General features: G+C 34.7%; 1 protein-coding gene across 1 annotated transcript in view; it reads right to left on the reverse strand.

Moving 5' to 3' along the window:
* Positions 1 to 21,792, reverse strand: part of BMP5 (bone morphogenetic protein 5) — a 117,282-nt gene that overhangs the window by 37,049 nt on the left and 58,441 nt on the right. Inside the window, exon 3 of the mRNA XM_060021356.1 lies at positions 166 to 314. Within this exon, the coding sequence (XP_059877339.1) occupies positions 166 to 314 (149 nt within the window). The remainder of the gene's footprint in view (positions 1 to 165; positions 315 to 21,792) is intronic.

Consider the following 21,792-nt stretch of genomic DNA (forward strand, 5'->3'; position numbering starts at 1 on the left):
TGTTTATAAATAAGTTAACTAATCAATATATTGCCCTATCTTATAGAATGCACCACTTTGCACATTGTGTGTATAAAATATACATTGGTTAAATCCCACAAAAAGCTGTAACTCTCAATGTGTCCAAACCATAACTCCCCAAAATTTATGAAATTCAGTGCTTACCATCTCCTGTTTCTGCACAGAGTTGTAAGCCCAAATTGTTCTGTGGATTAATCACCCAATGATTGCTGGTCACAGTGATATCAAAGACAAGCCAACCCACATCTAGAGCTTGGGCCTTTCTTGTGTCTAACAAGAACAGATCTGCATCCCTAAAAGAAGAAAGAGAACAGCAAAAAAGAGTTACATATTTGAATGAAGATCATCATTTCCTACACTTAAGTGAAAACACTGCAAAAGCATTCTTACAATAACAGGAGTTCATTAAAGGATAAGAGGAACAAAGGACTCAAGTGATGAGTAATAAGATACAGAACCTTTTATTGCTGGAATCTCAGCCCAAACCTGGTGCAGATTAGGAATATCTGACAGTAATTTCCATTTGCCTGCTCTTCACTGTCAAGTTTCCTTTACAAAGGGACTTAGTGGTCTTGGTTTCGTCCCTGATAATCAGTGTTTTCCCAAACCATTACCTATAAGTAGCAGTACACTGGCAAGTACACAAGCAAGGGTTAAACTGAATAGAGACAGAAGTGAAAGTAGCTGCTCCAGTCTGGACGGATGTGGATTCTCCAAGGAGATGGAGGGCAGGCAGGCTGTGATGCAAGCCTCTGTTTTAGAGGGAGTTTTCCTTTTGTTTACCACTTTCATTATACTTTTTTCCATTTTTATTACATATATTTTTCATTTTTATTTCATTTTCTATTTTTATTATATAATTAATTATTTTATGGATCCCAGAGGCCAAGAGAGGGTCACCAAGTATACCACTGGATTAAGGGAGAAATCCCATAGATTGAGCTATGGCTCTTCCCTGACTCACTTTAACACTTTCTTTGTGCACAAGTCCCCTGGGGACAGTAGTACCTATGCATATAAACTTGTATGTTTTAGGATAATCTCCACAGTGTTACTGTTATTAACATTTATCAATCTTAACTTTAGTATTAAATTTACAAATGTATGAGTATTTGTCAAACTATAATGAATTATTTTATTTATTATGTCCTTACTACAGGCAGCTTCTGAGCTAAGTGCTACATCTTTTTGATGTTTAGTCATTATTTTAATTTGTTTTATTGAAGTATAGTTGATTTACAGTGTTGTGTTAATTTCTGCTGTACAAAAACATGATTCAGTTATACATATATGTATACACATCCTTTTTCATATTCTTTTCCATTATAGTTTATCACAGGATATTGAATATAGTTCCCTGTGTTATACAGTAGGACTTTGTTGTTTATCCATTCTATATATAATAGTTTGCATCTGCTAATCCCAAACTCCCAATCCATTCCCCCCCCCACACCCCTCTCCCTTGGCAACCACAGGCCTGTTCTCTATGTGACATTTAATCTTTACAATAGATTTTTATATTGATGAAATTAAGGCTCAGATAGGTTGATGGTAAAAACAATGGAACTCCATCAAAGTAGAACAGAAATACACTATTATGCATTTTATGATTGTGCTGAATCTGACAGCATATTATTCATATGAGGAAGATCAGAGCTTTGTCATAATAAGCTATGTTAAATACTATTCTACTGTGTTTTCCATCTATCTGTATCTTAGAAGTCACTTTAAAGGTGGATTACAAAATGTAAAAAACTAATTTTGGATAAAATCAAATCATGCATATTTATTATTTTCTTAGAAAAAAATCTATAATTGAAAACTGAACTATAGCAGAAGTAAAGAATATCAGTCAATATTTTAGAAGGTACCGCTCCATTTCTTTAATTAAACTTGATTTATACCATTCTTCCATTAACCTAGAGAACTTAAAATTAATGTTTTATGATCAATTATATTGTCCAGCTACCGTACACCAAAATATGCAGCTTTAATTCTCCTTCACAATTTTAATCATAGTGATTACCAAAGGAGGGTTACAGACACTTTTTCACATCCAATACAGGAATCAGTTTGAGTCACCGCAGACATACGACAGGCATATACTACAATTCAATGAAAAGATTAATTCATTCCACTTGAATTTTAAGGACCCATTATTTTCATAGTGTGTGGAATGTAAATCAAATTCTCCCTCTTCCTCCTAAATTGGAAAACCTACCAAATAAACAGAATCTAAGAAAATATGGATTATTCTTAAATTTTTGAAATATTTAAAAAATGTCTTTGAGACTGTAATCTTGGAAGTAACTTAATCACGTTATCAGCTTCTTAAACAGAAGAAAGATTCACCTTGTAGCTTGGAAAATACACAAGTGCTACCCTGCTTTCAAAGCCTGCTTTCATTTGAAATATGGTAAAGATGTTCTAATAAACTCTGCAAAGCATAAAATGCCATCCCTTGGTGTGATATAAATAAACATTTGAAAAACAAAAAAGAACAAAGAGGTAAATTCTGAGATCAATTTCAGCTAGTTAACAAATATCTTTATGTAGTTATTTAGGTGTGTTTTCTATTATTTTTAAATTGTGCTACTTTTCCAGAAAAAAAATTTCTCTAACTATTCATATTCAAGTCTCAACACTGTTAAGCATGTCTATGAGGAAAACAGTTTCAGTTTTAATGAATATATTTAGAAAAAGCATCAGCCAACAGACCCAAGCAAACCCTAAATACCTGAATTTCAGTGATGCAAATCTAATTCATTGGAAGATAAACCTAGGCCAACAGTATGATTTGAAAAAATCCATATATTTCTAGTTCACCTCTGAAAAGTTATGAATGATCGGTTGTCTTCATAAGCTTCATGGATTCCTATTCTTGAGCAAAACTATTTTATTTTTGACTGTTAACTTCTATTCTTTAATTTCTCCTCTTTCCTTTTGTGTAAAGAGCTCTTCTGCACTACCTACAGACAAGAGAATATGCTTTAGGAGAGTCAAGTCTGTTTATTTTTTTTTTTTAATTTATTTTTTGGCTGTGTTGGGTTTTTGTTGCTGTGTGCGGGCTTTCTCTAGTTGGGACGAACAGGGTCTACTCTTCGTCAAGGTGCGTGGCTTCTCATTGCAGTGGCTTCTCTTGTGGAGCACGGGCTCTAGGCACACGGGCTTCAGTAGTTGCAGCACACGGGCTCAGTAGTTGCAGCACGTGGGCCCTCGGGCATGCAGGCTTCAGTAGTTTTGGCACATGGGTTTATGGCTCACGAGCTCTAGAGTGCAGGCTCAGTAGTTGTGGCTCACGGGCTTAGTTACTCTATAGTATGTGCAATTTTCCCGGACCAGGGATTGAACCCATGTCCCCTGCATTGACAGGTGGATTCTTAACCACTTTGCCACCAGGGAAGTCCTCAAGTCTATTTTTAATAAGCACAGTGGTAATAATTTTGTAATTTTCATTCATGTAGCAACTTTCATAACAGCATCTTAAAAATAAATTCCTATCCATTCTGTAGAAATCGAGACATGATTTCTTTGGAAGTATAAAATTATTCCACTAAAGAAGAGCACTTACCTCCCTGGAAGTAGCAGAATATACTAAATATATCCTATAAGCAGTATAAAATAAACTTGTTAAAGTTGCCTTGCCTTAACACTTTTACCATTTTTTTAAGAAATTCTTACAACATCTAATAAAAGAAAATTTAAAATATTAATGCATTTAAAAGGAATGCAGCACAAAGAAAATATATATGTAGAAAAATATATTCATTTGTAGCAGAAATAAATCCATAATATAATTATTTTATATGATGTACAATTACAGTAATGAAATTAAAATTAAAATCTGCATTCTAGTAAAGGAAATAAAGTCCACCTACATGGACGTATGCAAGCATTTCAGAATGTTACTGTTTCAGTACCCTAAGGCTGCCATAACAAAGTACCAGAGCCTGAGTGGCTGAAACAGTAGAAATTTATTGTCTCACAGTTCTGGAGGCTGGATGTCCAAACTCAAGGTGTTGGCAGGGTTGGTTCTGTTGAGGGCTGTGAGGGAAGAATCGCGTTGGCTTGTAGATGGCTGTTTCCTCCCTGCATCTTCATATCACTTTCCCTATGTGTATATCATTGCATCCAAATTTCCCATTTTTATAAGGACACCAGTCATATTGGATTAATACTCACCCTCATTTTAATTGAGTTACCTCACTAAAGAGTCTGTTTCCAAATAAGATCACATTCTGAGATACTGGAGGTCAGGACTTCAATATATGGATAGGGGAGAGAGAGGAACATGGTTCAACCCATAATACTATTTTAAAATATTTTTTAAAGGCAAGAATAATCCTGGATGTGAACATTCTGTGTTTATAGACATTATAGCAATTGCCCACATTGAAATATTTTCAAAGACTAATACGTGAAAGTCAATTTATATTGATCAAAATAACTCATAATAATGAAAATTTGTATTTTTCTTTTTCAGATAGAATTTGAACCTTTGTCTTGAGTATGATACAGATCAGCATAATAATTTCTCATACAGTTAAATGAATCTATCATGCAGTTGTTAAATACAGAGTCATATTGAACAGATAAAGGATTTGCATCACTCAGATTTATTGGATATGAAATATATAGATATACTGAATACAATTAATCACAGGCAAAAAATAATATGTAGATATGTAGATACAGTTAGAATTCAATACAAATACATGTGAACATATCTTACTTCAATCATGACCAGAGGTTTAAACATATATTTTCATGGGAAATTGGTAGGGTTGAAGATACTGCTTTGCAAGGGTGCTTTTTATTTTACTGAGAGAGGAAAGGGTTTTGTATACATGCCTTGGGAGCGTCAAAATACCAAAAGGGTAGGAACTTCACTAAAGACTGAGCAGCAGGAGCCACATTTAGCAAAATTTGAGTTATCATCATTCTTACCACTCTTTTAAAAATAAAGAGTCTTACATATCTAAGACTATGACACTGGAAGAAATAAAGTGTATTGTAACAAAATAAACTAGAATTTGGGGACCAGACGGAGCTTGAACAATAAAGGAATTCCTCAGCCTCTGTTTCCCCATGCCTAAAAGATAGTATGATAATCACTGCCTTAAGAGATTTTGTGAAGACCAAATGTAATATAATCTGAAGATCTATCTGGAAGAGAGGAAATTATAGTTGAATCTTTACCTAGGATGTCAGACATTTTTCTCAGAAATAGAACATACAATCCTAAAATTTGTACAGAAACACAAAGACCCAAATAACCAAAGCAATCTGGAGAAAGAAGAACAAAACTAGAGGCATCACACTTACAAAGTTATACTAATCAAAATAATTTGATATTGGCACAGAAACAGACACAGAGATCAATGGGGCAGTATAAAGAGCCAAGAAATAAACCCACATATATGGGTTAATTAATTTACAATGAAAGAACCAAGAATATACAACGTGGAAAGGCAGTCTCTTCAACAAAGTGTTGTGAAAACTGGACAGCTACATGCAAAAGAATGAAACAGGACTGTTATCTTACACCATACACAACCTTAACTTAAAATGAATTAAAGATTTGAATGTAAAACCATAAAACTCCTAGAAGAAAACATAGCCAGTAAGCTCCTTGATATTGGTCTTTGCAATGATTTTTTTTTGGCTCTGACACCAAAAGCAAAAGTGACAAAAGCAAAAATAAACAAGTGGAGCAACATCAAATTAAAAAGCTTTTGCACAGCAAAGGAAACCATCAACAAAATGAAAAGGCAACCTGTGGAATGGGAGAAAATATTTGCAAATCATATATCTGATAAGGAGTTATTATCCAAAATATATAAAGAACTTATACAACTCAATAGCAAAAAAAAAAAAAAAAAATCTATTTAAAAATGGGCAAAGACATACAGATGGACAAGTACATGAAAAGATGCTGAACATCACTAATCATCAGGGAAATGCAAATCAAAACCACAATGAGATATAACTTCATACCTGTTAGAATGACTATTATGTATTAAAAAGACAAGAAATAACAGGTGTTGGTGAGTATGTAGAGGAAAAGGAACACTTGTGCACTGTTGGTGGGAATGGAAGTTGGTGCAGTCACTACAGAAAACTGTATGGAGGCACCTCAAAAAATTGAAAAAAAAAACAACTATCATTTGGGCCAGTAATTCTGGTTATTTATTGAAGAAAATGAAAACATTAACTCAAAAAGATATACACATCCCCATGTTCATTGCAATATTATTTACAATAGCCAAGATATGGAGACTACCTAAGTGTCCATCAACAGATGAATGGGTACAGAAAATGTGGCATATATATATATATATATATATATATATATATATATATATATATACACACACACACAATAGAATATTATTCTGCCATAAAAAGAATGAAATCTTGCCATTTGTGACATGAGTGGACCTTGAGGCATTATAATAATTGAAATAAGCCGGATGGAGAAAGACAAACACTATCACTTATATGTGGAATCTAAAATAAAACAAAACAAAAACAACAAACAAACAAAGCCCAAGCACATAGATTAGTGGTACCAGAGGCAGGGAGTGGGAGTGAAAGAAATGGGTGAAATAGGTCCAGAGGTGTAAACTTCCAGTTATAAAATAAATAATTCATGGGACTGTAATGTACAGCATGGTAAATGTCTATAGTTAATAATACTGTATTACATATTTTGAAAGTTGCTGAGAGAGTAGGTCTTTAAAGTTCTAATTACAAGAAAGAAAATTTCTAACTAGGTATGGTGACAGAAGTTAACTGCAGTGATCATTTTGCAATATATGCAGATATTGGATCATTATATTGTATACCTGAAACTAATATAAAGTTATATGTCAATTATGCTTCAATAAAAAATACTTAAAAACGAACTAACAACAACAAAAAAATGTGTGAATTAGTGCTTTTGTTAACATAATATATCTGATGACAGCATTATACACAGACTCAAAAAAATGCTACTTTTATAACAACATAGATGAATCTGAAGACGATGAACTTTGTAATATCGTGATATATGATTCAAAATATGGCTATAGTGATGATGTCAAACGTGCATGTGAAAAGTTTGAAAAAAGTCTCTACATAGGGCTTCCCTGGTGGTGCAGTGGTTGAGAGTCCGCCTGCCGATGCAGGGCACGTGGGTTCGTGCCCCAGTCCGGGAAGATCCCACATGCCACAGAGCGGCTGAGCCCGTGAGCCATGGCCGCTGAGCCTGTGCGTCCGGAGCCTGTGCTCCGCAACGGGAGAGGCCACAGCAGTGAGAGGCCCATGTACCGCAAAGAAAACAAACAAAAAAAAGTCTCTACATATATATTTTCAAAGTGAAACAAGGAATATGACTACATTAATGAAATTTTATATAATGTGATTAAAATATGTAAAAATAATTATATTAATAGACGATTATATCTTTTTACTATTTAACTGCTACTATCATATTCATTATATATCTATGTCTATAAACACATCCAATTATATAAATATTCAATTTCCTCCTCTAATTTCTTTGATCTTTAACTTGAGTAAACCAAATATTTTTATACGATCGTATCATATTCTTCTTCATGATCCTTCTTATAATCAGGTACACAAACATGCTTAGTAACATACTATGTGGTTTTGGATGCTTGAAATGTTAACTCCTTCTACTTTCTACATAGCTGAATAACAGAATTAATGAAGTATTCTCATTATAAGCCCCAAATAAAAATTATAACCAGGAATGCCTGGGAGTCTACCTCTGAAAGTGAACAAAATAAATCACTGAATGCTAGAATTAAGTGGGATATAAATTATGTGCCAAACTGTTATTTGATTGATGAGAAAACTTAAAGAGAAATCAAATTATTTCCCATGGTCACTCACCCAGTTGGAAGACCAGAACCCAGGTTTCTATATTCCATTTTCAGAACACTTTCTCTTATATCACTGTAGCTCCCTTTTTAGTCCCAAACCATCCTTTAACTGCCCTCTTTACACTGAAAGATAATTGGTTTTTGGATTGGAGTACTGAAAGGTTGAGCTGAGCTACCAGCCTAAAACAAGGTGGTAGACATGGAGCCAAGGAGTGACCATGTAATCAAGTTAAGATGAGGTCATTAGCATGGGTCTTAATCCAGAATGACTGCTGCCCTTATAAGAAAAGAAGAGACACAGAAGGAAGACAGCCATATGAAGACAAAGGCAGAGATGGAACTTATGTTGACCCAAGCCAAGGAATATTTGGAGCTACCAGAAGCTGGAAGAAGCCAAAAACAATCTCCCCCTAGAGGTTTTGGAAGGAGTATTGTCTTAACAAAGCTTTGATTTTGGACTTCTAATCTCCGGAAGTGTGAGAGAATAAATTTCTGTTGTATTAAGCCATCCAAGTTTGTGGTAATTTGTTACAGCAGCTCTAGGAAACTAGTACACTCCCCTAGTTTTCAGAGATTAAATATTTCATATTAAATAGGAGGTGGTCAGCAATATCAAATACTGAGAAGAATGGGAAGAACAAAAAAGTGTCTAGAAGATTTGGTAGCAAGGAGAACGTTGGTGGATAATCAGTAGAGTGGAGTTATCAAACTGCAGTAGGTTGAGGGGTGAATAAAAGATAAGAAAGTGATGTATTTAAAGCAAAGTTTTATAATATGAACTTCACTAAAATATGGAGAATAGAAATAATGTGGAATAGTAGGAACAAGGACAGTCAAATAGAGGGATTTTTAGTAAACACAAGAAACATCAAATATTTATAGGACACATTTAAATACATATTTAAAAGATAGAACATCTTATACTATTTCAACACAATAAGAAATGTGAGTGGACAACACAGAAAATCTTCCAAAATAAGCTTGTGCTTGATTACTTCTCTATGACAGTGTCCTTGGAGTTCATGTGTATTGTGAAAACTTCTTTATAGATGAAATCACTTCTCAGCAGGGGGAATTAGGTAAACTAATATACATCAGATGAGTCCTTGGATGGGACCCCCATTCATCTTTTGCAAAAATCTATTTTATCAAGGATATTGTTTCATAGGCTTGTGGCAAATAAATCCTTCTGCTTGTTTCTAAATATGGTTAACAAACAGTTCTCATTGGTATATTTTTACTTGAGCAGAAAGTGTAGAACTCATGGCTCCTCTGAGAAGTCTCATTATAAGTTTACCTTTATAAAGAAAAGATTGTAATTATAGGTGGAATTGATATCTGCTAAATTTCAACAATGACTTGCTGTACTTAGGCTTTGCTTAGTAATAGAAAAAATTATTATGCCCTTTAAGTCATCTTTCTGAGGTTTTGTTTATTCTTTAAATGAAGATTAAAATAAAATCTACCTCATAAATCCCTTGCAGGGATAAAAAACTACACAAATAAAAATATTATGCAAATTGCTATAATTGCAGTTTTCTTACCAAAACACATTTATGACAGGTAAGTATGTATATAATAAGTTGTATATCTTATGCTTCATGACAAAATTAGGGTCAGAAGTGATTTATGCAATCATTACTGTCAAAGTTCTTTAATAACCTGCACTTATAAATTTTAGATATAGAGATTCATTCATTTTCTTTAAATTTAGTAACATTTATTGATACATATAGCCCATAATGACCTTTTGTCCCTAAATTCCATTAGAGGCAAAAAATGAAGTTGAAAACATTTCAAAAAGGAAGTAAAATTATTTATGTAATCAACAAAAGATAATGAAAGAGAAATATTCTTTAGATTTTTATGGTTTCAATTATATGTATGCATACATATGTATGTATATATAGACATTAGAGAGAGAGAGAGAGAGAAGAAACAGTTAACCAGGAGCATAAACATTCTACTGTCTAACCAAGAAGCTCTAAATCTTGCCAAGAAAAGCTTTGGGAAGTTGTCTGGAAGATATACAGATACATTTCAGAGCAAAAGTTAAAATACTGTTCTATTTCCACGAGGCATGAACCTTACAGAGAACAGAGATATCTACACTTTTCCCAAACTTTCTACTAGTAAGACGTTTTCACCTCTTTCCATCTCCTTTTGTCTCTGAATAGCTTATCATGCCTAGTAGAAATGTAATGATGGCCACCCAAGAAGAAAGCATACATCTTTCTCTGGATATCTGACATAAATACACCACACCATCTGAGAAACCTGACATACAGCTCTAAAACAGAGCACATTAACAATGGATGCAAATTAATCAATGATATTCTCTGGGGCTTATAATGTCAAAATCTTCTCTCATGTGCAATTTCAGGTTTAAAAGTGTTAGAATTTGACTTTGTTAGCTGATTGATATTTTCAGATGGCAATTATTTTTTCTCCCAAAACAAATGTGAAATAACAAGCTTCTGTAAATCTCACAGAACACCAATTTTCAGAATATCTAATTCAATGCTGTATTTACATTTAAAAGGCACATATGCAAGCTGGTAAAATAGTAATATTAGATGGAATTGAATGGCAAAAAATGGGAAAACAAGTTGAGTTCCCACTATGAAAATTCAATAACTTTTCCCTCTGTGGAATTTTTTAAATTGCCAAGATACTGATAATGTTAGCAGGTTTCCTGGCACTATATCATTCCATATTTTTCCCTTGCAGAGAGATCTAAACATGGGCTACTGAATACACACACACACACACACACACACACACACACACACACACACGGGAGAGCGCCTCACTCAACAAGAAGCAAAGAAGTGAGACTATTACATACATAGTCCAACCACTTTTAATGCCCTCTAATGAATGAGTGATACACCCAGTTCAGGTTCCTAAGATCTCTTCCATATTATGACTCTTACGACCCCAAATATGAAATAGTCGGAGAAAAATTGACTTCATGGCATAAATTATTCCCATAATTTAGGTTTATAACTTAAATCTACAACTAGAGCAGTATTTCTCCACCTCAGCACTAGGGAAAATTTGGACCAGATCATTCTTTATTGGGTAGGGGTGTGTCCTGTTCATGGCAGAAGGTTTAGCAGCATCTTCCACTACCTACCCACTGGGTGCCAGTAGCCCTTCATCCCTCCACCCTCGCCAACTGGGACAACCAAAAATGCCTCCAGACATTGCTACATGTCTCTTGGGGGCTGAATCCCCTCAGCTGAGAACTTGAACTAGAGCTTGATCCCTGCACACTGCAGAAACACAAGCCATGCTTGTGTGCTCTCCTATATACCTAGAGCAGTCGGCACTGACCGTCTGAGTGTTAGTTATGCAGCTCTCAAGAGCTCATGAAATCTCCCTCGGTGGGAATTGTCGATGTGTATCCTGAAGTATGTCCACAGAAGAATCAAAAATCTTAGAGAAGCAGGAGGGGGGAGATGATGTCAATGTGAAACTGACTGTGGACTTGAATGATGACAGCTCAACTAAATATATCCAAGGGAAGATGACAAATGACAGCTAGCAGGCTGGTTTAAAATATTTTCGCAGTGGAGCACAGAAATTGATATTCATAGCAGAACATTAGGAAAAGGTTGAATTCTACACAGCATATTTTCTTTTGGGAATATATAAATGTATATATTGTGAAAAAATTAATTCAAGGAAAGCACTTAGCGTGGTGCCAGATGCATGGTGAGTGCCCATTAAGTGGGCAAGTGCTGACTGCTTTTCTTAGTAGTAGGACTACTAGCATTGTTCTCACTATTTAATTCTTTACACATTTAAACATTTTAATGCTTAGGAATATTTCTCCTAGGTGCCCTCTCTGTCTCTACCTCTCTTTCTCTCTCTGTCATTATAGAAAGTTCTCCTACACTGTTGGTGGGAATGTACCTTGGTGCAGCCACTGTGGAAAGCAATATGGAAGTTCCTCATAAAAGTAAAAATAGAGTTACAATATTCTCCACTCCTGAGCATATATCCAGATAAAACTATAATTCAAAAAGATACATGTGTACCTATGTTTATAGCAGCACTATTCACAATAACCAAGACATGGAAACAACCTAAATGTCCACTGAGAGATGAATGGATAAAAAAGATGTGGTACGTATATACAATGGAATATTACTCAGCCATAAAAAAGAACAAAATAATGCCACTTGCAGCTATATGGATGAAACTAGGGAATATCATACTAAGTGAAGTAAGTCAGAAAGAGAAAGACGAATACCATACGATATCACTTTTGTGTAGAATCTAAAATATGACACAGATGAGCCAATCTATGAAACAGAAATAGACTCAAGTCATAGAGAACAGACTTGTGGTGGCCAAGGTTGAGGAGGGGTGGGGGAGGGAAGGACTGGGAGTTTGGGGTTAGCAGATGCAAACTATCATATAGAATGGATAAACAACAAGGTCCTACTGTATAGCACAGTGAACTATATTCAATATCCCATGATAAACCATAATGGAAAAGGATATGGAGAAGAATATGTGTGTGTATACATATATATATATATATATTTATATAAAACTGAGTCACTTTGCTGTACAGCAGAAATTAACACCACATTTTAAATCAACTATACTTCAATTTAAAAAAGTCAAAGAAATAGACTTAAAAAAAAAAAGTTCTTTCTCATCTTCAAAGGCCCAACTCAAGGGTGAACTCCTCCTAGTGGCTTTCCCCAAGGGCCCTCACCCTTCCATGTGAAGAATTAATTTCCCCTTCATTTGTATTTTGTATTCATTTGTACAACACGTAGTACATACTTACATCATACTGCTTAGCGCATTGCATTATAGTTATTAAAGCCTGTGTGTGGCAAGCTAACCCCAACCCCTGCCTCAGGCTATGAACTGTAAGGATCTTATTTACTCTCCTTGTGTACCCTGTGCTGGCCACATGTAAGTTGCTCAGGAAAAGCATGTCCAACTCAGCTGAATTATCTGGAAAATTCAATCATGTGGAAACCTCATTTCCCAATAATGCCAGATACGTGAGGAGTGACTGAAGAGAAATGCCTTCTACACAGAATTTGGGGCTGACAGCTTCACGTGAAAAGATTAAATGAGTGAAACGATGTGTATTAAGTTTTTACCAAGAAAAATAAAGATTTGGATAAATATCAGAACACTTTTAAATGGCACGCATTGACATATGAGTAGGGATAAACAGGGAGGTGGGAGATAGTAGGAATAAAACATATAATTTTAAGAGTTTTAGGTCTTGCTAAGATAAATAAGTGCGAAAAGAGATGACATCATGGGTCTGTCTCTTTCATATTTGATCACATAACATTGTCAAAGGATTTCTAGATGAGATGGTTAACAGACCAGAGAGCGTCTTGAATATAAAACATATCTATAAAACATCAGTCTAAATTACTTCAAGGATCCCCACCTTGAAACTCCTAGATGATATGTTATGGGAAGTGAGCTTTAAATATGTGAAATTATACACACACACACGTTTGCATTGTCAAATGCACTGCCTTAAAGAGTACAGTCTGCACTGACTTTTCAATTGTTTCTTAGTTTAATTCAAAACACTATTACGCACTACTATATATAAAATAGATAACCAACAAGGACCTATTGCATAGCACAGGGAACTGTAGTCAATATCTTGTAATAACCTATAATGGAAGAGAATGTAGAAGAAAAAAATATATATGTATATACACGTATGTGTAACTGAACCACTTTGCATTATACCTGAAACTAACACAACATTGTAAATCAACTATAGTTCAATAAAAAATTTTTAAAAAAGAAACAGTACATAAATAAAATCCACAAGTTTGAAGACAAGTTTTAAGAGGTGACCTTAGGCTTGAAAATGTCTAGAGGTACAAGTTTATTTTCATATATCCATTTTAGTTCTTGATTTGATAACTATATGAAAACATAAATACTCAACAAATAATATTTGGATGTTAAAATGTGTTTCTCAAATTGAAATTCTTTCCATTTTACTGTGATCACATGATATATAAATGAAGTATCTTTAATCCTTCCTCCTCAATTTCAAAGAATTAAAGTCAAGGTTCCCAATTGGCAGGAATATTTTCCATAAAACAGGGGAAAGAAAAAAATTTATTTATCTTCATTTGCTGTGGAAAAAAAAATGCCTCTTGTAGCTTAAGAAAAAAATAAGAGCAACTTATTTTTTTAATCCTTTATTTTGTTCAGTTTAGTTTTGATTTTTGCCCCTCTCTACCTGGAAATGTTTGGATGGTTATTTGGTAAAGAAACATGTAACATACTGTTGTTTCATTATCTTCACTTGCTCAACTATGCTTATGCTTGTTTTGATTACAAAAGTAATTTTCACTATAAAAATTTAGAAAGTACAGAAAAGGGGGAAAATTAAAATTTAAAATTACCTGCAAGCTTTCAATGAACACTTGCTGCTTCCTTCCAATCTGTTTTCCACATGAATTCATCCTAACATAATTATGTATATTATGTGTAAATAAAGTTTGTTTCCTGTTTTGTTAAATTAACATTACAGCCTGAGCACTTTCCAGTGTTACTAATATATTTTTAAAATACAATTTCTACTTGCTCTATGAAGTATAGCATTTCCATTTTCCATGAAACAAAGTGCAACTTTTTCTCTTCTGTTTAAAATTAAAATGTTCTCAGTCTATGCTATGGTAACCAATAATACTGTGAAAAACATTTATATGTGAATCCTTTTCTAATTTTCTATATCTCTGATACTTCTGTAAAATAAATTCATAGATAAGCAGTTTCCCATCCTCTTGAACTGTACTTTTTTTTACATCTTTATTAGAGTATAATTGCTTTACAGTGTTCTGTTACTTTCTGCTGTATAACAAAGTGAATTAGATATGTGCATACATATATCCCCATATCCCCTCCTTCTTGTGTCTCCCTCACACCCTCCTTATCCCACCACTCTAAGTGGTCACAAAACACCGAGCTGATCTCCCTGTGCTATGCAGCTGCTTCCTGCTAGCTATCTATTTTACAATTGGTAGTGTATATATGTGAATGCTGCTCTCTCACTTCATCCCAGCTTACACTTACCCCTCCCTGTGTCCTCAAGTACATTCTCCACATCTGCGTCTTCATTCCTGTCCTGCCCTTAGGTTCATCAGAGCCATTTTTTTTCTTTTTTTAGATTCCATATATATGTGTTAGCATACTGTATTTGTTTTTCTCTTTCTGACTTACTTCACTCTGTATGACCTCACTACACCTCACTATCACTCACTACAAATAACTCAATTTCGTTTCTTTGTATGGCTGAGTAATAATCCATTATACATACGTGCCCCATCTTCTTTATCCATTTATTGGTTGTTGGACAATTAGATTGATTCCATGTCCTGGCTATTGCAAATAGAGCTACAATGAACATGCTGGAACATGTATCTTTTTGAATTATGGTTTTCTCAGGGTATATGCCCAGTAGTGGGATTGCTGGGTCATATGGTAATTCTATTTTTAGTTTTTTAAGGAGCCTCCACACTGTTCTCCACAGTGGCTGTATCAATTCACATTACCACTAACAGTGCAAGAGGGTTCCCTTTTCTCCACACCCTCTCCAGCATTTATTGTTTGTAGATTTTTTGATGATGGCCATTCTGAATGGTGTGAGGTGATACCTCATTGTGCTTTTGATTTGCATTGCTCGAATGATTAGTGATGTTGAGCATCCTTTCATGTGTTTGTTGGCAATCTGTATGTCTTCTTTGGATAAATGTCTATTTAGGTCTTCCACCCATTTTTGGATGCATTGCTTTTTTTTCTGAAATTGAGCTGCATGAGCTGCTTATATATTTTGGAGATTAATCCTTTGTCAGTTGCTTTGTTTGCAAATATTTTTTTTCCCATTCTGAGGGTTGCCTTTTCATCTTGTTTATGGTTTCCTTTGCTGTGCAAAAGCTTTTAAGTTTCATTAGGTCTCATTTGTTTATTTTTGTTTTTACTTGCATTTCTCTAGGAGGTGGGTCAAAAAGGATCTTGCTGTGATTTGTGTCATAATGTGTTCTGCCTATGTTTTCCTCTAGGGGTTTTAAAGTGTCTGGCCTTACATTTAGGTCTTTAATCCATTTTGAGTTTATTTTTGTGTATGGTGTTAGGGAGTATTCTAATTTCATTCTTTTACATGTAGCTGTCCAGTTTTGCCCCACCACTTATTGAAGAGGCTGTCTTTTCTCCATTGTATATTCTTGCCTCCTTTATCAAAGATAATGTGACCATACGTGCATGGGTTTATCTCTGGGCTTTCTATCCTTTTCCATTGATCTGTCTTTCTGTGTTTGTGCCAGTACCATACTGTCTTGATTACTGTAACTTTGTAGTATAGTCTGAAGTCCAGGAGCCTATTTCCTAAAGCTCCATTTTTCTTTCTGAAGATTGTTTTGACTATTCGGGGTCTTTTGTGTTTCCATACAAATTGTGAAATTTTTTGTTCTGGTTCTGTGAAGAATGCCATTGGTAGTTTAATAGGGATTATATTGAATCTGTAGATTGCTTTGGGTAGTATAGTCATTTTCACAATGTTGATTCTTCCAATCCAAGAACATGGTATATTTCTCCATCTGTTTGTATCGTCTTTAATTTCTTTCATCAGTACCTTATAGTTTTCTGCATACAGGTCTTTTTTCTCCATAGGTAGGTTTATTCCTAGATATTTTTTTCCTTTTGTTACAGTGGTAAATGGGAGTGTTTTCCTAATTTCTCTTTCAGATTTTTCATCATTAGTGTATAGGAATGCAAGAGATTTCTATGCATTAATTTTATATCCTGCTACATTACCAAATTCATTGATTAGCTCCAGTAGTTTTCTGGTAGCATTTTTAGGATTCTCTATTTATAATATTATGTCATTAGCAAACAGTGAAAGTTTTACTTCTTCTTTTCCAATTTGTATCTTTTAATTTCTTTTTCCTCTCTGATTGCTGTGGCTAAAACTTCCAAAATATGTTGAATAATAGTGGTGAGAGTGGGCAGCTGTTTTGTTTTCCTGATCTTAGAGGAAATGGTTTCAGTTTTTCACCATTGAGAACAATGTTGGCTCTGGGTTTGTCATATATGGCTTTTATTATGTTGAGGTAGGTTCCCTCTATGTGCACTTTCTGCAGAGTTTTTATCATAAACAGGTGTTGGATTTTGTAGAAATCCTTTTTTGCATCTGTTGAGATTATCATATGGTTTTTATCCTTCAATTTGTTAATATGTTGTATCACATTGATGGATTTGCATATATTGAAGAATCCTCGCATTCCTGGGGTAGATACCACTTGATCCTGGTGTATGATCCTTTTAATGTGCTGTTGAATTCTGTTTGCTAGTATTTTGTTGAGGATTTTTGCTTCTATGTTCATCAGAGATATTAGCCTATAGTTTTCTTTTTTGTGTGATATCTTTGTCTGGTTTTGATATCAGGGTGATGGTGGCCCATAGAATGAATTGGGGAGTGTTCCTTCCTCTGCTATGTTTTGGAAGAGTTTGAGAAGGATAGGCATTAACTCTTCTCTTAATGTTTGATTAAGTTCGCCTGTGAAGCCACCTGGTCCTGGGCTTTTGTTTGTTAGAAGATTTTTAATCAGAGTTTCAATTTCAGTGCTTGTGATTGGTCTGTTCATATTTTCTTTTTCTTCCTGGTTCACCCTTGGAAGGTTGTACTGTTCTAAGAATGTGTCCATTTCTTCCAGGTTGTCCATTTTATTGGCATAGAGTTGCTTGTAGTAATCTCTCATGATCTTTTGTATTTCTGCAGTGTTAGTCATTACTTCTGCTTTTTCATTTCTAATTCTGTTGATTTGAGTCTTCTCCCTTTTTTTCCTGATGAGTCTGGCTAATAGTTTATCAATTTTGTTTATGTTCTCAAAGAACCAGCTTTTACTTTTATTGATCTTTGCTATTGATTCCTTCATTTCTTTTTCATTTATTTCTGATGTGATCTTTATGATTTCTTTCCCTCTGCTAACTTTGGGTTTTTTTTTTTTTTGTTGTTCTTCTTTCTCTAATTGCTTTAGGTGTAAGGTTAGGTTGTTTATTTGAGATTTTTCTTGTTTCTTGAGGTAGGATTGTATTGTTATAAACTTCCCTCTTAGAACTGCTTTTGATGCATGCCATAGGTTTTGGGTTGTCGTGTTTTCATTGTCATTTGTTTCTAGGCATTTTTTGATTTCCGCTTTGATTTCTTCAGTGATCTCTTGGTTATTCAGTAGCATATTTTTTAGCCTCCATGTGTTTGTATTTTTTACAGTTTTTTTCCTGTAATTGATATCTAGTTGCATAGTATTGTTGTCAGAAAAGATACTTGATACAATTTCAATTTTCTTAAATTTACCAAGGCTTGGTTTGTGAACCAAGATATGACCTATCCTGGTGAAAGTTCCATGAGCACTTGAGAAGAAAGTGTATTCTGTTGTTTTTGGATGGAATGTCCTATAAATATCAATTAAGTCCATCTTGTTTAATTTATCATTTAAAGCTTGTGTTTCCTTATTTATTTTCATTTTGGATGATGTGTCCATTGATGAAAGTGGGATGTTATAGTCCCCTATTATTATTTTGTTACTGTCGATCTCCCCTTTTGTGGTGGTTAGTATTTGCCTTATGTAATGAGGTGCTCCTATGTTGGGTGCATAAATATTTCCAAATGTTATATCTTCTTCTTGGATTGATCCCTTGATCATTATGTAGTGTACTTCTTTGTCTCTTGTAATAGTCTTTATTTTAAAGTCTATTTTGTCTGATATGAGAATCACTACTCCAGCTTTTTTTGATTTCCATTGCATGGAATATCTTTTTCCATCTCCTCACTTTCAGTCTGTATGTGTACCTAAGTCTGAAGTGGATCTCTTGTAGACAGCATATGTACGGGTCTTGTTTTTGTATCCATTCAGCCAGTCTATGTCTTTTGGTTGGAGCATTTAGTCCATTTACATTTAAGGTAATTATCGATATGTATGTTCCTATTACCATTTTCTTAATTGTTTTGGGTTTGTTTTTGTAGGTCTTTTCCTTCTCTTGTGTTTCCTGCATAGAGAAGTTCCTTTGGCATTTGTTGTAAAGCTGATTTGGTGGTGCTGAATTATTTTAATTTTTGCTTATCTGTAAAGGTTTTAATTTCTCAGTCTTATCTGAATGAGATCCTTGCTGGGTAGAATAATCTTGGTTGTAGTTTTTTCCCTTTCATCACTTTAAATATGTCCTACCACTCCTTTCTGGCTTGCAGAATTTCTGTTGAAAGATCAACTGTTAACCTTATGGGGATTCCCTTGTATGTTATTTGTTGTTTTTCCCTTGCTGCTTTTAATATTTTTTCTTTTGGTTTAAGTTTTGATAGCTTGGTTAGTATGTGTCTTGATGTGTTTCTCCTTGGATTTATCCTGTATGGTACTCTCTGTGCTTCCTGGACTTGATTGACTATTTCTTTTCCCATGTTAGGGAAGTTTTCAACTATAGTCTCTTTAAATATTTTCTCAGACCCTTTCTTTTTCTCTTCTTCTTCTAGGCCCCCTATAATTCGAATATTGGTGTGTTTAATATTGTCCCAGAGGTCTGTGGGTCTGTCCTCAATTTTTTTCATTCTTTTTTCTTTACTCTGCTCCCTGGCAGTTATTTCCACCATTTCATCTTCCAGCTCACTTATCCGTTATTCTGCCTCAGTTATTCTATATTGATTCTTTCTAGAGTATTTTTAATTTCAGTAATTATGTTGTTCATCACAGTTTGTTTGATCTTTAGTTCTTCTAGATCCTTGTTAACTGTTTCTTGTGTTTTCTCCATTCTGTTTCCGAGATTTTAGAGTATCTTTACTCTCATTACTCTGAATTCTTTTTCAGGTAGGTTACCTATTTCGTCTTCAATAAATTTGGTCTTGTAGGTTTTTACCTTGCTCCATCATCTGTAACATATTTTTTGTCGATCTTTTTTACTTTGGTTTTTTATGGGTGGTACTGTATTCTTGTCTTACTGGTTGTTTAGCCTGAGACATCCAGCACTGGAGTTTGCAGGCAGTTGGATAGAGCTCGGTCTTGTTGCTGAGATGAGGACCTCTGGGTGGCCTCACTCTGATTGATATTCCCTGTGGTCTGAGGTTCTCTGTTAGTCCAGCGGTTTGGACTCAGAGCCCCCACCACAGGAGCTCAGGCCAGACCTCTGGCCTGGGAACCAAGATCCTGCAATCATGTGGCTGGCGAAGTAATGGTCCCTAAAAGACATGGACATCCAAGTCCCTGGAACCACCTGGCTGATGCACAGCAATGGGGTCCAAAGTTGCCAGAAGGGCTGGGCAGTGGCCTGAGGAGCACAGGGTGGCCTGGTCTCCTCAGAGTCAGAGCCAGGCCATCTGCATTGCCTGCAGCACCCAGAGTGTCAAGGACTCCACTTGGGCTTGACAGAAGTCTGCACCCCGGATTCATGTCTGAGGCCCCTTGAACTGTATTTTAAAGGAGAATTTAACTATTTATCTAAAACTTGGGTTTTCAGGAACAAGTTCACAGATAGCTCCAACTGCTCATAAGTTGGGTGGTGTTCATTTCATTACTAGACTTAAGAATGTACCAATTCCTTTCATATGAATCAAAGATCAGCTAATTTTTTATTAAGGAAAGTCACCTAGCATCATTTTGCTTACTTTATCTTAACATAAAGAGTAGCAAATGGTAGCTACTGTTATTATAGTAACCACCTACTTTTGGTTACCCTTTGTATACAACCCTCTAAATCCTAGTAAAATAGTTGCGCTTATTAAGCTGTTAACTGATATATTTATTAAGTATCAGCTCTCGTCTTTGCATTGTGTTAAGCACCAGTCTTTCCCACATCATTTGAAATATTTTTATTGTTCTGAAATACTTATTTTTGCTTTAATTTTTGTCTATAGATTTTTAAACTGAGACTCCAAGATGTACATCAATTTCCCCATGTGGGAATTCCGAAGACCCTGCTCTTATTACTATATGCTACCATTTTCTACAAAGGCTTTGAAATTCTACACAGAAACCTGAAATACACTAAGAGGCGTATGTGCTGTTTCTATATCTTACGTCCCTTAAATGTCTTTCTTTGGCAGAGAAAGTGGAGTGTTAAAAGGGGATCCTAGATTTACAGACAATTTACAGACAATAGCACAGGGTTGCATTTTCTTACACTGTGAATTAATGAACCACTGGCAGTGGATGACTGCCTTTTTCAAAGATAAGGAAGGCATTTTGTGAGAGATTCTCCCACCTGGTCAATGATACATAAAATTGAAATGTACAGTATGCATGTGTACATTTGTATGTTTCAGATATTGAAGCAAATAATTGGGGGGAAAAATTCCATACCCATTAACAAATACACAGAAGACAATAGGTATAGCATAACCCTACAGGAGAAAATCATAATTCAGCAACAATACTTAATAGTAAATGTTCAAAAAATGTGAACTTGGTAGAATTGAATCAATATTGAATTGAATTTACTGAATTAAAAATTTCAAAATAATTTTCATTAAATTGAGTAGAATCCTATCCAATCTCTTCCACCCTAGAGTCTGGAATTGTAGAGTGAGACAACACCAATCAAAGAGGTACATGTACTTTAGATTTTAGAAATCATTTTCAAAGATTTAGGAAAAGTATCAGTGAAATTCTGGATCTTAGAGTAGATTAAGTACACATGTTAAAATAAGTAAAGTCTTAGCCAAATTATACCCAAGAATACTCAAAGAGCAGGCAGATGGAGTTGTAGAAACATTGAGAATAATATGTTTAACATCAGTTATAATTAGAGAAATACCAAAGTTTCAAGATAGACAAATGTTCCATTTTTAGAGAGAAATGAAACTTCCAAAAATTATGAG

Source organism: Delphinus delphis, chromosome 10 (genome assembly GCF_949987515.2).
Source record: "Delphinus delphis chromosome 10, mDelDel1.2, whole genome shotgun sequence".
Lineage (NCBI taxonomy): Eukaryota > Metazoa > Chordata > Mammalia > Artiodactyla > Delphinidae > Delphinus > Delphinus delphis.